Source organism: Coturnix japonica, chromosome 4 (genome assembly GCF_001577835.2).
Source record: "Coturnix japonica isolate 7356 chromosome 4, Coturnix japonica 2.1, whole genome shotgun sequence".
NCBI classification, from domain to species: domain Eukaryota; kingdom Metazoa; phylum Chordata; class Aves; order Galliformes; family Phasianidae; genus Coturnix; species Coturnix japonica.
In genome coordinates, this window is record NC_029519.1 from 27,516,914 (window position 1) to 27,531,789 (window position 14,876).

Sequence of the window (14,876 nt, forward strand, 5' to 3'; positions counted from 1 at the left end):
TAGGTGCTCGAAAGAGTTGGAAAGCTTTGCTTTCTACTCTTCATTTAACTTGGTAACAGATAAAACTCTATTCTGCATATCTGTGTCCTCTGTTTTTGAAACAGCTCTATAAACTGTCTTCTCTTATTCACTCAGGGCCTTCATCAGCTAACAATTCATCTTTATTAAGCCCTGCCTGCACCTGACCTGCCGCCTCCCAGAACTGGCTGCAGTGATAGCTGTCTCAGTTCTTTACTGCAGCAGAGTGCATCTTCATTGCCTGAAATGTACTGCAAGCCTTAGCACAGACTGCACCCCGGCAACAGAAAGCAGGTACAAAAATCCTTACATGTTCCAAAAAGTTTTGAGCAGACAAGGAGTTTGCTTTGTGGTGTATATTATTATAACACTGGTTTAGCCTTCAATATGCCAGCTCAGTTTAGCAAGGTTATTCATTTAAAACTGGCAAGGTCACCACAATAACATGATTTTAGTCACCCTTAAAGTTGGAAAGGAAGTACATGAGAAGCTGCAAGTGTCAATTCATCCCACAAAATGGGCTGACCAAAGTGAGGAAAGTGTTCAAGGATGCCACTTTGTTGCACACCAACAATTCACCACAAAGATAAATAACTTCAAGTCACAACAGTAATTCAGCATTATTGCTTACACACAGCACTAAGTTTATGGAAAGTTCTCAAAATACCTGAAAGACTGAAAGTGATCTAGATGCACCAAGGAAAATCCACAAAGCACCAATGCTCTCAGCTGTGCTGTGGAGGGCAATTTCAAACTCTTCTAAGGAATAAACCATTGACCAAAAGGCTAATCGAGGCACGAAAGCCTCACTGGCTGATTACCTGCTCCTTCACCCATTCATTTTAAGAGGTGCCCTCATGTGTTGCACACACCATATAGAATCGGTACCCTTAAGCAATCCAGAGTAAATTTACCATAGCTACCGCTATGCTGTAAGGAAAAGAAAAAAAAAAAACCTGCTAAGGTTGATATATCAGTGAATTATCTGCTTCCTTGACTCTTGTGTAGATTTTTTAACCTTACATTACTAGAACCAGTACATACAAGAAGACAATCTGTATATATTGTCAAAACCAACTCTTTAAATTAGCAGGAAATCCTTAATTACTACAAATAAGATTCAAACAGTCATGTTAAAAAAAAAATAATATTTCTGAACAGCAAAGCCATAGCTCCAGAAAATAAAACTCCCCCACCATCATTACTTGAGGCCAGTGACTCCACCTTTACTTCTGTCCTGCTTTCCACTTCGATAAAGAAACTTGAAAATAGAATCATAGAATCCTTATAGTTGGAAGGGACCTTTAAAGGTCATCTAGATCAACTCCATCACAATGAACAGGCACACCCACAGCTCAATCAGGCTGCTCAGAGGCTCCTTTGGCCTTGAATGTCTCCAGGGACAGGGCTTCCACCTCATCTCTGGGCAATCTGTTCCAGTACCTCAGGACCCCCACTGTAAAAGACTTCTTCATTATATCCAACCTAAATCTCCCCTCCCTAAGGAAACCACTTCTTCTTGTCTCTCTCAGCCTTTTCTTGTAGGAGACACGTTCTATCTCTTGGAAAATTTCTGTGGCCCTTCTCTGGACATGCCAACAGGTCCGTGTCTTTCCTGTATTGAGGACTCCACATCTGGAGTACATACAGTATGGAGGGGTAGAATCACCTCCCTTAAGCTGCTGGCCATGATTCTTTTGATGCAGCCCATTAAGTGGTTGATTTGCTGGGCTGCAAGGGCACATTGCTGGCTCGCATCCAGCCTGCTATCCACCAGTACCCCCAAGTCCTTTTTGGTAGGGCTGTGCTCAATCCTTTTGTCTCCCAGCTTGTATTGATAGCAGGGGGTCACTATCTTGCCTAGAAACAGTGAGCTCATTTAGGGCCAAAAGAGAATATCAAATTTACAGCAAGATGGATGCACATGTGATCTCAGGTAAAATTTCCCTTTCCATACCTCTTCTCTCACTAGTAATAGCAAGAGATTTCCAAAAAAGAACAGAAAATATCTGACTAAAGGCACAAGAGGCTGAAACCAAAATGAAAATGAGGTATTATGCTCTTTCTCTACGCACAGAAGCTATTAAGTACAGAGGTCTGTGTACCCATTCTAGTTTCCTGCATCTTTTCAAAGACATAGTCAAGTTTTGAAATAGAGAAGGGGAGAACTCCCACCAGATATACAAATGTATGCCCAGCAAAATTTCGATACCCATGGAATGCTCTCCAGGAGGTTTTGAAATCACTGGGAAACAAACAAAAAAACATACAGCAACATTCAGCATGTACCTAGCCATTTCAGCCAGCATGCTTTCTATTTTTTCAGCTTACCTCTAGTTCCTCCGAGGGAAAGTTGCTTTCCACATGCGTGACTTGAGCCATTGGTGCCTTGGTTTACCTGAGAAACTGCTATATGCATCTTTCCTATGGTACATCTAATTACAATACAAGATCACTTTAAAGCTGAAACTAATTTTCATCAGACCATACTGAGGACAACAGGTTGGCTGGCTCCCCGACCTGCATTCCTATGTACTATACCAGGGCAAGGAAAGAGAAAGAAACAGTATTTCCTTGTCTCTCAGGCACAAGGTTGTTCTTGAGAGCACCTTCCTATGGCTAATCACTACTGCAGTAAACAGAAATCCAGCAGACACTCACGTGAGAGAATACTCAGAGTCTTACAGAAAATCATGCTACTTCTAGTCTGCTTTCTGCATTACCACTAGCTCTAATGTCTCAAGCAAGGCCAACATTGTCTGGAATAATACAAATGGCACCATTAACTTCTTGCCTCCCAGGCGTTAAAGGCACAGTGTGTTTTCTCTTGAACCAGTTCCAAATAACTTTTTGTTATATTCTGCAACTACTAGTAGCCTCCACTGGTGCAATGTAGTTCTTATAGGCTGTATGGGAAATTGGTAATCACAGCCTGAACCTCTGATTAATCAGCTGAGGCAAGTGTTGGGTCAGCTGTGGGAGCACAGGTGAGAGTAATTTAGCTGTGCTCCCAGAAGGGGTGGAGCTTGACTCCACCTCCTGTAGACCTCATTTAAGGGCTGACCACCACTAAGGCAGCATCTCTTGGAGATTGCTCCCTGGTGGAGATTGCCTCAGCATTTCCCAGCTGAAGGCATCTGTATTGGTGAGTTTTTCCCTATAAATAACCTTTTGAACATCTGTTACTATCTTTGTATCATTCCACCTTACACATGCACACTAGGAAAACAGCAGGAAAAAAAAAAAACAAAAAAAACCAAAAAAAACAATCTTGCATACTCCAATATGTAAACTGTAATAAATAAAATCAAGGAAGCCTCAGATCAAGCTGCTACAATGTCTTCAACTACCCCATCATGCTTACAGCTCCCACCAAGGGGTCACAAAGTGGAAGCACACAAACGGCACACATGTCAATGCTCAAGCACAGCAGGTGAGAACAGACAGCGCACCTAATCTAACAAAGATTTCTTCTGTTTTTAACTGATTTCTGTTTATTTCTGGTATATCAGATTTTTTTTAATATATTATTTATTTATTTTGGTAAATAATGTGCCTCCCATTTGAAATTTTACTCTGCTCCATTACTCACCTGAGTGCTTTATGCACATTAGCTTTCTTTCTGATTGGCTCAGAAACAAAAGGCTTAGGGTTTAGATACTGAAATTATTCCTTCCTACAAATGCCACAGGAATCTTGTTCCCTATAATTTACTCCTTTCCTCTCTCCCAAAGTCAGATTAAAACACGGCAAATTATATTCTCTGTTTCTCTAATTCCCCCCACAAAGACGATATTACAGTATCTGAGGGAAGCTTCAAGAACTGTTTGTTTTGTCGTGCTGATTGCTACCAAAGACAGCTGCTTTCTTTGCCCCTGAGAGGATTGCTTGGGGTTAACAAGCAAAGCCAAACAAGAGAGGATTAGGAAGCTACTTGTAGGGGTAGGCTAACACAGAGAAGCAGTTCTTCCCATGTAGAATAGGCACTCCTCACTCTTAGACACACTAAGGACTGCCTCAGCTTCCAACATGAAAAAAAGTCAGTGGTCACTTAATTCTTGTGCGAGCACCAAATAAAAAATGAACCTTCCTCAAAACTTATTTTATTTTAGGAGATTTAGGATTCTGAGACAAACTCATTTTAGAAGAAACTATGGCTATGCAGGGCATGGACCATTTCTGTGTTCTGCTCAAAAATTCACCTAACATTCAGAGGAATGATGGAAGAGAAAGGGATGTTTCACATCTACTTCCAGTCCAGCATTACTGGATTACGGGATTTGATTTTATATTGGTTGAAGACTGTGGCCTTTACCAGTTTTTATGCAGGCCAGGAAATGCCTTCAAAGACAACAACTCTGATTCTCATGAGAGTATGTCAATACTAAATAACACAGTGTTATGTAGTGATATCCGAACCAGCCTGAGAATACCCAGAAGCATTATGGCTGAATTAACCTGAGTAGACTGCTGTGATAACTGCCTCCCATACACAAGGTAGCTTTATTAGAGCTTGCTTTGTTATCTCAACGTCGCATAGCGCTGTGCAGGAAGACATATAAGCAATTATGGCGAGGTCCATTTATATCTTACGGACAATGTAAAAGTACCTCAAGGTGGGCAGAAGAGCCCCCTTCAGAGTTATTCTCTGTGCATAGAATTCCCTCTGGCAACACAGAATTGACAATAGGATTATGTCAGCCCTTCCCCTCCAGAACAAGGAGCAGGACAAGAGCCTGTGGGCAGCAGAAATTAGAGCAGCTCTAGGCTGTTACGCTTACACTGGTGCCTAAGAAGGGCTCCTCATGGCCTCAAAGTGCTAGAAATACAAAGGTAGAAAAGTGGAGATTCTGCTTCAAACATAGATGAAATGAGTCCTGAGGCACCAGCTGCGAGGTCTACATTTGACACAGCAGCCCACAAGGGGAGTGATTCTGCCCGTGCTTCAGGAACGCAAGCAAACTCAAACAGCCACAACACCTGCTGCTAGCTGGATCCAGTTGCCCAGTATTCTCTCTTTCCCTTACCTGCTCTTGACTGCATGATTATCTACTGCGGGTAGAACTGCTACTATTTCCATTTTTGAGAAATAAAATTCATCTAAGATGAATTAGCATTGCTTATTTGTATTACACAAGTCAAAATGAAGTGGTTCGCAAAGAATTCCTGTTCATTAACAAAGTAACACACGAGGATCATCCATTAAGCAAAATTCACACTTGTTAAAACCATCAACTTTTTAAAGCATTTTTCGAAGAGTTGTTTGCCATTTATTCTTAGGAACTCAACAAAATTCCTACTTTTGCCCTGATACAACATCTTACAACCTCCAACAGGTATCAAGATCCAGGACACCTCCAAAACACCCGCTTAAAGTAGGGAGCTATAGCTCTAAAGTAAGTCTTTACCAAATCTTCTCCATTATAAAAACTTCCAGGTACAACTTCCGTCCTCCTTGTTTAAGGCCATGCAGAGAATTCTGCGTACTTGCTTAGAAAGTCCTGTGCTAGCAGCAAAGACATTCAAGCAGCAAATCTCAGACGAGGGCCTGCAGTTATAAACCCTTCTTGAGGGAAGGAGTCTCCAGAAGTAAAAGCATGCAGAATCTAAGGAGATGATGACAGGAGCTTGCATTGAGTTGTTTTGAGTCATTTATTTTCATCCTAGTGAGTGTCCCAAACAGAAGAAGTGAAACAGTTCACATGGATGGAACCTAACTTCACTTTCTCAAACTGTTGGTTAAGTCAAGCACCACAAGACCTCTGCTGCCTGGTAACCCTTCCATTTTTAATGCAACTTATTTTGAGCAGCAGCTAAAGCTGTAGTCTTCCATGACAACTTCTTTTGCTTGGTCTACCATACCAGCAGCATTAGTCATCCTTTCAGCCCCCATTTCCATTCCCATCACCTAAGTACTGAAAAGAATGAGGGAAATGACTGTTTATACGGCCCAGTTTTTCTCTCCTTACTACATGCTTCTCAAAAAAGAATCATAACCCTTCTACATTCCCAGTTAATTGAACTTGGGCTCTGTGTGAACTCTCAACATCTCTCTCAACCTGCAAAATATAACAGGTTAGTTTGATCATTAGGCTTAAGCCAAGGGGTTCTACTGTTCAGTGTAATTACACCACAAACATGAAATCCCTGGAAAGGCAGGAGAAACTTCAAGCAATCGAGCTAACTACAGAGCCTACAGGCTCAGACCAAGCACAAGTGTTGTCTAGGCCAAACGGAGTACCAGGCTGTAAACACTACTGAAGGCACGTAAAGAGAAGAAATTCATCTCTGTGAGCATAAAGGTTCCATAACTGTAACCCTGAGTTAGTCTCCAAAAACAAAAACTGGAAGAGAAGCTCTTCTGTGAATTTTTGGATACAAGTTACTGAATCCTGCATCAAATTAGCCACAACTGTGGGGATGTACATGTGCAGGTGTGCAGTTATGCCGACTGTACCCTGCAACGTGCCCCCTTTCAACTCAAGTCTGGATGAAGCTTGAGTTTTAGAATTCAAATTTAAATAATTGGGAAAAAAAAATCCTCGGGGAAACGATAAGTAAACTTCTTGAGGTTATTTTTCCTTCAGCCCATATTGAGCCACATCATTTACTGTTCTTTATAGAAACAACTTTAAAATATGAAATAAAAAGCCAGGGGAACAGAAAAAGAGAATCACTTGAAAACTGATGCCTATTACATACTGCTAGCTACTTTCAACTCCAGGACTTCTGCATATTGTTTTCATGAAGGGGATTACACATATGTAAATTTAAATGATATACATTGTAGTATCATAACTGACAAACTAGGCAAGAAAAAAAATGGTATACCAGAAACCAGAACAAAACATTATTTAGAAGATAAATTCTTCAAGCATGACTCTGGAGTTGTTTAACAGCTCTAACAGTAAAAGGATTCCAGGCACAAGCCAAATTAGCTCTTCCTAACCATCTGAACTAATGTCCATATTATGATTTCTTTGCAACGTGAAAGAAAAAAGGTCCTCTATATGGTGCTTCATGACAAATCATATGTCTAGTAAAGCTTCATGTTAGAAACCCTTTTAACTTCCAAAAAGTCCTCTTTTGTAGGTCATGCTCTCATTATCTTGCTCTGGGATCTTGTCTGATTAAATTATAGGAAATTACTAATACTTCACTTTGAACAGCCAGCTCCTCCTGGCTCTTTTTTTTTTTTTTTTTTTTTTGGTTAAACTTAATTCTTCCTACTTCTGCCTTCTTAGATATGAAAAAGACAACAACACTAGTACAAAGGTGAAGCTGTGCTCTTTCTTTGTCCATTTTAAAACTTAAAAATAAGAAAATGCATTCTGCCTACACGCTCTTACATACCCCATTCTACTGCTCTACCTGGGGTTTTTCCTGTTTTGCCAACTAAAAAGTCTGTGTTTGTCTTTTATACTGTTTTATCCCTCTGCTCTCTCTGAAATTTAATTGACAAGACCTTAAACAGTAAGTAACTTAAGGTGCACAACATCAATTCTTTGTTAGTCCCATTCACACCTGAGCGCGATTAATATTTTGTACCAGCAGACAACACTAAGAGCCTACCACTAAATGACTTCGGACACTGATGACTGAACGACTTTATACGAGTGACAGAGATTTCAGACGTCAGAAACCATCCCCATAAAGAGAGAAGCTATTGCTGAAAAGTCTATGATGACTTTGCTACAAGGAGTGGGACAAAATAAGAACAGTGTTTTCAGAGTTATGTGGATGCTACTCCATCCAACTGAATGCCGCTGTTCATTTAAGAGGTGCATTATAGTACCACCAGGACAACTACGATAATAGCAATGAAATTATTAACCTAATCATACTAAGAATAATAATTTTCCCTACGTGGACCCTCTTGCCAACAATGAGCTATATCACAATCCCTGCAGTGGTGAGAGGTTAAAAATAGTAAATAGAAAATATGTTAAAAGCTTCCCCTTGTACATGCAATGCCTGCTAGTAAGGTAATAAACACTATTAAGAGATTCCTGTTCCTGATAAAAGCTCTTTGTCTCAAAGGAAACTCTCAAATGCTGGTGAGAGCTTTCTGACACTGGGCAGTCTTTTGAAAAACCCACCCCCAAGCCCTTCTCTTGCTGCCAGAAGGTAACACGTAAAGCAAGCTCAAGAAATACAGAAGGAGGAAGCTTTAAACTCCTCCTAATTTATCCCACTATCAGTATTTTCTTTACACTCCAATGATACAATCAAGCAATAAAATACATATAATAAAAAGTTCCATCATGTTTGAGGGTTGTTTGTTCTGTATAGAAACATTTGAAACCTTCAGCGCAGTATCTGGAATGCCTAATACCAAACTTAACCACAAAAGCAAGAAGAGTTAGGGCTCCTCATAATCAAGAATCCAGCTTTTGATAGTTATACTAATATTATACCAGTGCTGTACCTCCATCTTCAGCAAAAGACAGCCAACACAAGCAGTAGCTCATCCGTCAAAATTCTGAATACAGCTTTGAGTTGTCTGACGTAACAAACACAAGCTTGACATAAATGGTACGGTGGCATTCATTCACAAACTGCATCACGCACAAACTTCAGAGCCTGGACCAAACCTCAGGGAACACCAATTGCTATGTCTGAGACAACCCAGTGATCCTAAACATCTACTCGCTATCTCAAAACTTCCCAAAACTTGTACTTCTCAGGCTGACTCTTCCATGTCACATTTGTAAGGTGAGGAACTCTGAGAAAAGGAAGTAATAGCGTGCGGTAGGATAGAATGTAAGGTGATCAGGATAACAAGAACGGAGGAAAATTATATATATGAATGCATTCTTAAAGATTCCAAGTCTAATCTCCCAAAAGCAGCTGAAAGGGGGAAGGGGAGAGGGAGCACAAAAAAGCCCACCTATGACACACTAAGGAACAAGTAAAACTCCCCCAAACATTCCAGTGAAAATGAATCGATTTGTCTGAGTTAGGTGCATCCAAAAGTAGCCACGAGACACACGTGCACTGAGTAAATTTTTAACTTCTGAAGCTCTTTCAGTGCAAACTGAGGTGAGCTGCTCCAGTGTTTTATTTGGATACGAAAGAGACGCTGTCTATCCAAGAATTCCTGAAGTTCTGACCTCATTCACTCATACCTTAGATTAAAAGGGAAGCGCTTTCTCTTGTATTTTAGAATGTGAGTGAAGACTGTCCACCAGCATCCGCGACTAAAGATTTCAAACATTTACACTTCTTTGCATGCAGAAGCTCCAGCTGCAACTCATGTTCTCAGTGGAGTTTCCTACAGCCCACCCACACAACTGAAAGCTGTAGGTCACCCTGCTGGGAGCAGGAGCCTTGACCAGGTGACCTCCAAAGGACCCTTCCAAACTGAACTGTGTTGTAAACAACTCCAGTAACCGTGAGCTCAACCTTAACTCTGCCCCTTTAAGCAAACAGTATTAGTGCATCTAATGAAATCAACTCGTATTCTCCTTCAGCTACCTAAGTATCAGCATCTTGCAACTTACTTGAAACTAAGTTACATTGTTGTAACAGTCTCCAACCAACTCTTAGGCAGGTAACTCCTACACCAGAGTAGGTGTTTTGGTGGTGCCTTCTTCTTTGGGGAAATCACCTCGAAATTTGCAGTAGTTATCAAACGAAGCCAACAGACAGAGGTGTCAAATATACAGAAATATAAAATCAGGGTCCCAGCGGGCAGCAGCTGCATACTATCCTACCATGTTCTTCAGATGCACGTCAGGGCACATAATTTATAAGAAATGAAATAAGGCCCGGGGATCCTAAAAGCACCGCTTTCTACCTGAGCTCCTGTAGAGTCCACAGCATCGTACAGCAGCTTATTTATGTTCTCACCTAAATTGTTCAGTGTAACAATGCCTATTTGTTTTCCCAGCCGCTGTAAGAGAATCCCAATCATCATGAGGCCGTGCAGGATACCACACGCACCAAAAGCAGGCACACAGGCACTCAGTGCACTGCAGAGTGCTCCTAAACCAGCATGGCACAGCTCTGGGCTGAAGTGCAGTGCCAAACCTATGTGAGGCAGAGCTAAGGCTCAACACAACCTGAACCATCTCCTTCTGGACGTGCACGGCACGCTCTCTGCTCTATTGCTATTGTTAACACCCAGAAACAAAAAGTATACACAACCTAAAAAATAAAAAGGTAAAACCTTCAGGAATTGCAGCAAAAACAAATATGTATTTTATACAGAATGTCCATTGAAGAAACACGTCACCAAAAAAATCCAAACAAAACAAAACCAGCCCCAAACCCACTATTTGCAGCATTTGCACACTGAGTGCAGTGGGTTCCAGGCCATCCTCTGAACACACAGGGCTGCAGGCTGCATCTGTACTGCTACAATTCTTATTTATCCAACGTATTACTATCGTATTTTTGCTTTTAATTCAGCTCAATCGGGCTGTGAGAGAAATGGAAATAAATACAACCCACTAAGAAGTAGCATTAGCGTGGGACACGGCAAGCGTGCTTCACACAGCGGGAAGGGGAAAAAAAAAAAAAGAAGAAGAAGAAGAAGAAATCACCTCTTGTGGATTGAACTAAAAAATTCAGCCAAAAGAGCCGCAAACGAGGCCGTACGGGTAAGAGACAAAATAAACACGGCGCCCGTTTCGCACAATGCGGGCGATTGTTCCTCGGCTCGGAGAAGGCCGCGACTTTTCCTGGCTCGGCGGTCAGGAGGTCGGGGCCGCGGCGAGCCCGAGGCGCAGCCCGCGGGCGGGGGCAGCGCAGCGCCGGAGCCGAGCCCGGCAGGCAGCGCACGGCAGCGAGAGCTAAAATGGAGCCCGGGCTGCGTGTCAGCCCGAGAGGCGGGCAGAGGGCAGCCGCGCGGGGCAGGGCAGGGGCAAGGTCAGCCGCCGCGCCGCCCGTGGGGCCCGCCCCGCCGCCTCCTCCGGGCCGAGGAAGCCCCCCCGGCACACACACCGCTCCCCCGCACACCGGGGGCTCCGGGCGGCGGCGCCGCACCCCCCGCCCGCTCCCCCCGGGAGGCCCCCGCGCCGCCGGGCGAGGCCTCGCGCTCCCGGGCTTGGCCCCTGCCCCCGCCCGCCGGGCGCTGCAGAGGCGGCGCCGCCGCCCCCGTGCCGGCCTCGCTGTGCGCGGGGAGCAGCGCACGGGGCCGCCGACTGCGGCGGGCGGAGCGCGGCAGGGCTGCACGGGGGCGAAAGGAGAGAGAAGGGATGAGGGAAGGAGCGGGGAGTGCGCGTGGGGGAAAAATCGATTAAAAGCGCGACTCGAGCCTTCCTTAAACCAGCGGGAAGAAAACGGGGAGACAAATACTCGCCGGGCTGCGAGTGCCGCCCCCCGGCCTGGCCCCCGTGCCGCTAAACGCAGGGTGCGGGGCAGCGCTGCCCCCATCGCTCGGAGCCGCACCGCACCGCGCCCCGCCCGCAGCGCCCCAACCCCCCCCACCCCGGCAGCAGCAGCAGCAGCAGGGCCGGGGCGCCGCGCTGAACTCCCGCTGACCGAGTCCTCGGCCCCGCCGTGCCCCCGGCCTCGCGGACGGCGTGCTCGGGGAAGATGCGCCGGAGACGGTCAAATGACCCCCGGCAGCCACCCCCACCTCGCCTCGAGGCAACCCCGGGGCCAGGCAGGGGCAAGGTATTTTTAGGTCCCCTCCCCTCCGTCTCTCCCTCAATAGCTGCCGAGCGCTTAATGCGGGCGGGAGAGGGGGGGGTGGGGGGGTGGGATGGAGGAGAGCGGGAGAAAAGTTAACTGTTTTGCAAAGAGGGGAGAAAATAGGAAGGAGGGGGCAGGGAACGAGAAGCGGCGGGGCAGGGGGAGCCGCGATGGGGATGTGAGCGTGTGCGTGCACGCGGGATGCACTTTAGCCCTGTGCTCTGCTGCTCGCGGCTGGGGCAGCGCCGCCGGAGCCCCCGCTTCGCCGCAGCCAGAGGCAGCCCCGAGCGCGACGCCGCCTCTCCCGGCTCCGCGGGGACCTCGCCGCTACGGGCCGCCTCGCCGCCGCCGCCCCCTCCCCCCCGCCGGTCCCGGCTCCCGTAAGGGCGGCTGCGGGGTCGCTGCGGTTGCCTCCCTCCCCCACCCCTCCGCCGCCGCCGGCCCCCGGGGGCCGTGCCCACCCAGCCACCGGCGGCCGCTTCCCCGCTCGCCGCCCTCCCCTCCGGTGCGAGCCCCCCTCCCCACCCCGTTAACGGCACCCCCTCCCTCCGGCCCCGAAGAGAGCCCCGCGCCGTCCCCCCCAACCCTCCCCCCCCCAGCACAAATGCACAATCACGGGCGGGGGGAGGGAGGGGGAGGAAAGGGCGAGGGACGCTAAGAAAGAAGGGGGGAAAGGAGAGAGAGAGGAAAAATTAAAAGGGCACAAGGCTGTTCATCACCAACATGGCTGCCTGAGCTCAGACCTAAAAGAGGAATAACCCAGGCTGTGTCTTTGTCAGTTTCACCTCTGTAACCCTAAACTAATGCGCGAAACGGCGGAGGCGGCTGCAGAGAGGAAGGAGACGAGGAGAGGAGGAAGGAGAAAATGGCAAAAAGAGGGGGCACTTACGTGAAGAGAGGCGCTTGGGCTGCTCCTGCTTCCTCCTGGGCATTTTCCCCCTTTTTTCACATTCTCCTCCTCTGTTTAACGGGAGATCAAACACGAGCGGGAGGGGGGGGCCGGCAGGAGGGGGGTGGGAGGTGGGGGCACGGACGGGCACAAAGCCGGGCCCCCCGGGGGAGCCGCCGGCCGGGGCGGGCTTCCCCTCTCCGCCGGGGGAAGCGAGGGCTGCAGCCGGCGTCCCCGGAGCCGCCGCGAAGGGCTCTCTCCCCCCGCGCTCCCTTTCTCCCTCCTCTCCCCCCCGAGCCGGCCGTGCACCTGGCTTGTCCCCGCTCGCCGCGTCCCCCGGCGGCCGGGGCCGCGCTCCCGGCGGGCGCCGTGCGGGGCCGAGGGCTGCGGTGGCAGCGCCGAGGGCTGCGCCCGCCGGCCCCTAACTGACACTAACGCGGGATCAAAGGGCAGCGGCGGCGGCGCTCGCGGCGCGCCCGCGGGCGGCGGGAGGCAGCGGGGACACGCGCACACACACGGAGCCCGGCGGGCGGGCACACGCGCGCGCACGCGGCGGAGCAAAGGGGAAGGTGCCCCCGTGCCCGGCGGGGCGCGCCGAGGATGCGCTGCCCCGGTCGCGCACCCATCCCTTCCTCGCCGAGAGAGGGAGGGGAAGGAAAGGAGGCGCGAGGGGCTCGGGCGGCCGTGCCGTAATGCCCTCAGCGAGCCGGTGGGAAAGAAAATAACGGCGGGCACGATTTGGGGAAAAATTGAGGCGTTTTGTCATCCCGCGATAGGGAAGGAAAGCTGGAACAATGACCCCCCAGCGCTGCTCGGGTCGGCTCGCTGCCCCTCCGCGGAGCACGGGGGAAGATGGGCTCGTTTGAACGGAACTTGAGCGGCACGAGGGGGCAGCGGAAAGAGAAAGGATGCACAGCCGAGAGAGCAGCGACGTGGGCCAGGAGGGCCCGGGCAGGGCAGGGGGGCACGATGCACATGGGGGACAGGTTGGGCAAGGAAAGATGGACCGGGCACGGACAGCACAGCTCCTGGGGGGGGGAGGGAGGAAGGAAACAGATCAGGTCACCTCTCATGGTTGGTTTCACTGCTACATGGCACTCCTACACACACACAGCAACCTATGCTGCTGAAATGCACCGTCCTGCACAGGTACACACATGAAACTCCATCCTGCAGCAACACCGGGTGCATTATGAGCCCTGTACAGCAGCTTTCATTAACCAATACGTAACTTTCATTACTTTACAAACCACACACATCTCTTTAAAGATAGACATGAAGGTGAGGAAAAAATAGAAAAGGGATTGGGTCCGACTGAAGCACAAAAGTACCTGGTGCAAGGGAAGCGTTCTTTGTGTCTCGCAGTCATTTGGATAGAAGTTCACGCAGAGGTTGTTAATGATTTAAACTCTGCAAGTTGTTGCTCCAATTGAAGTAAAATGGTTTGAAGTGCGGCTGCTTCGTACAGCTCTCACTTTGTGTGGGGAAACTTTGAACTTAGCAGAATACATAATCAAAATCATGAGTCAGATGTTGCAAAACTAAAGCAGCGCATTCTTCTCTTGTATATACCTATGAGGTTTCCGCATTTGACAATCAGACACATCACTTTCTCACATCAGATTTTATCCCAACTTCAGAACGCTTTCTAAATCAACAACTGCTGGGGAGAACACAGAGCAGCAGATAGGCAGCACACCTGGTAAGCCGTTACTCCATACGCTCAGTCACCTCACCTTAGAAAGGCTCCACACAACAGCACCCATTTTACAGCACAGTTCCCTGCTCCACGTGGGGAAAAAAAGACAACCAACAACCCTAAATAATATTTAAAAGATCACATGCACCAGAGAATCACACGCTCATCAACACACGTACCATTCTGAGGCTAAAAACCACTCGTACAGGTGACACTTCTGAGAGAAAACACACAGCTGCTGGTTACAGTTGGTTTGCCATCCCACAATACAGCTAAAATACTTCATCTTCACAGGGAGATTAATTTTAATCCAATGCATGGAACTGATTGATATCCCAACATCCACCTTACACTTCCTCATGATCAAGTGTAACAGAGAATTCCCTCAGAAGAGTGAATCCCATGTTTGCCTTCAGTTCTCCACACTGTGCTGTCTGGAGATTTGTATGGCATTATTGATATTAACTAAAAACATCAGAGGCTTTACTTGTTTGTTTCTAACTCTTGCTCACAAACCTCAGTTTTGAGGTGTTGGGACTTAAGCAGTGTAACTTTGCTAACTTCAGAGGGGTTGCAGTGCTAAACCCATCTTTATTATCACGTTTTCACTAAACACCAATGGCAGGGTTT

The 14,876-nt window shown here is 47.5% G+C and overlaps 1 protein-coding gene across 10 annotated transcripts in view; it reads right to left on the reverse strand.

Annotated features, from left to right (window-relative positions):
- ZNF827 (zinc finger protein 827) overlaps window positions 1–12,956 on the reverse strand; it is a 100,275-nt gene extending 87,319 nt beyond the window's left edge. For 6 of the 10 annotated variants that reach the window (XR_004307243.1, XR_001554841.2, XR_001554842.2 and 3 more), the window contains exon 1: window positions 2,350–2,966. Coding sequence is in view for 7 of the 10 variants with exons in the window: in XM_015861128.2 (XP_015716614.1) it covers window positions 2,350–2,437 (88 nt within the window). In the remaining 3 variants the exon portion in view is untranslated. Of the gene's footprint in view, window positions 1–2,349; window positions 2,967–12,547 lie in introns of those variants that run through there. The other 4 variants (XM_015861124.2, XM_015861127.2, XM_015861125.2 and 1 more) reach the window with 3 other exon arrangements.
- Window positions 12,957–14,876: the final 1,920 nt, after the last annotated feature.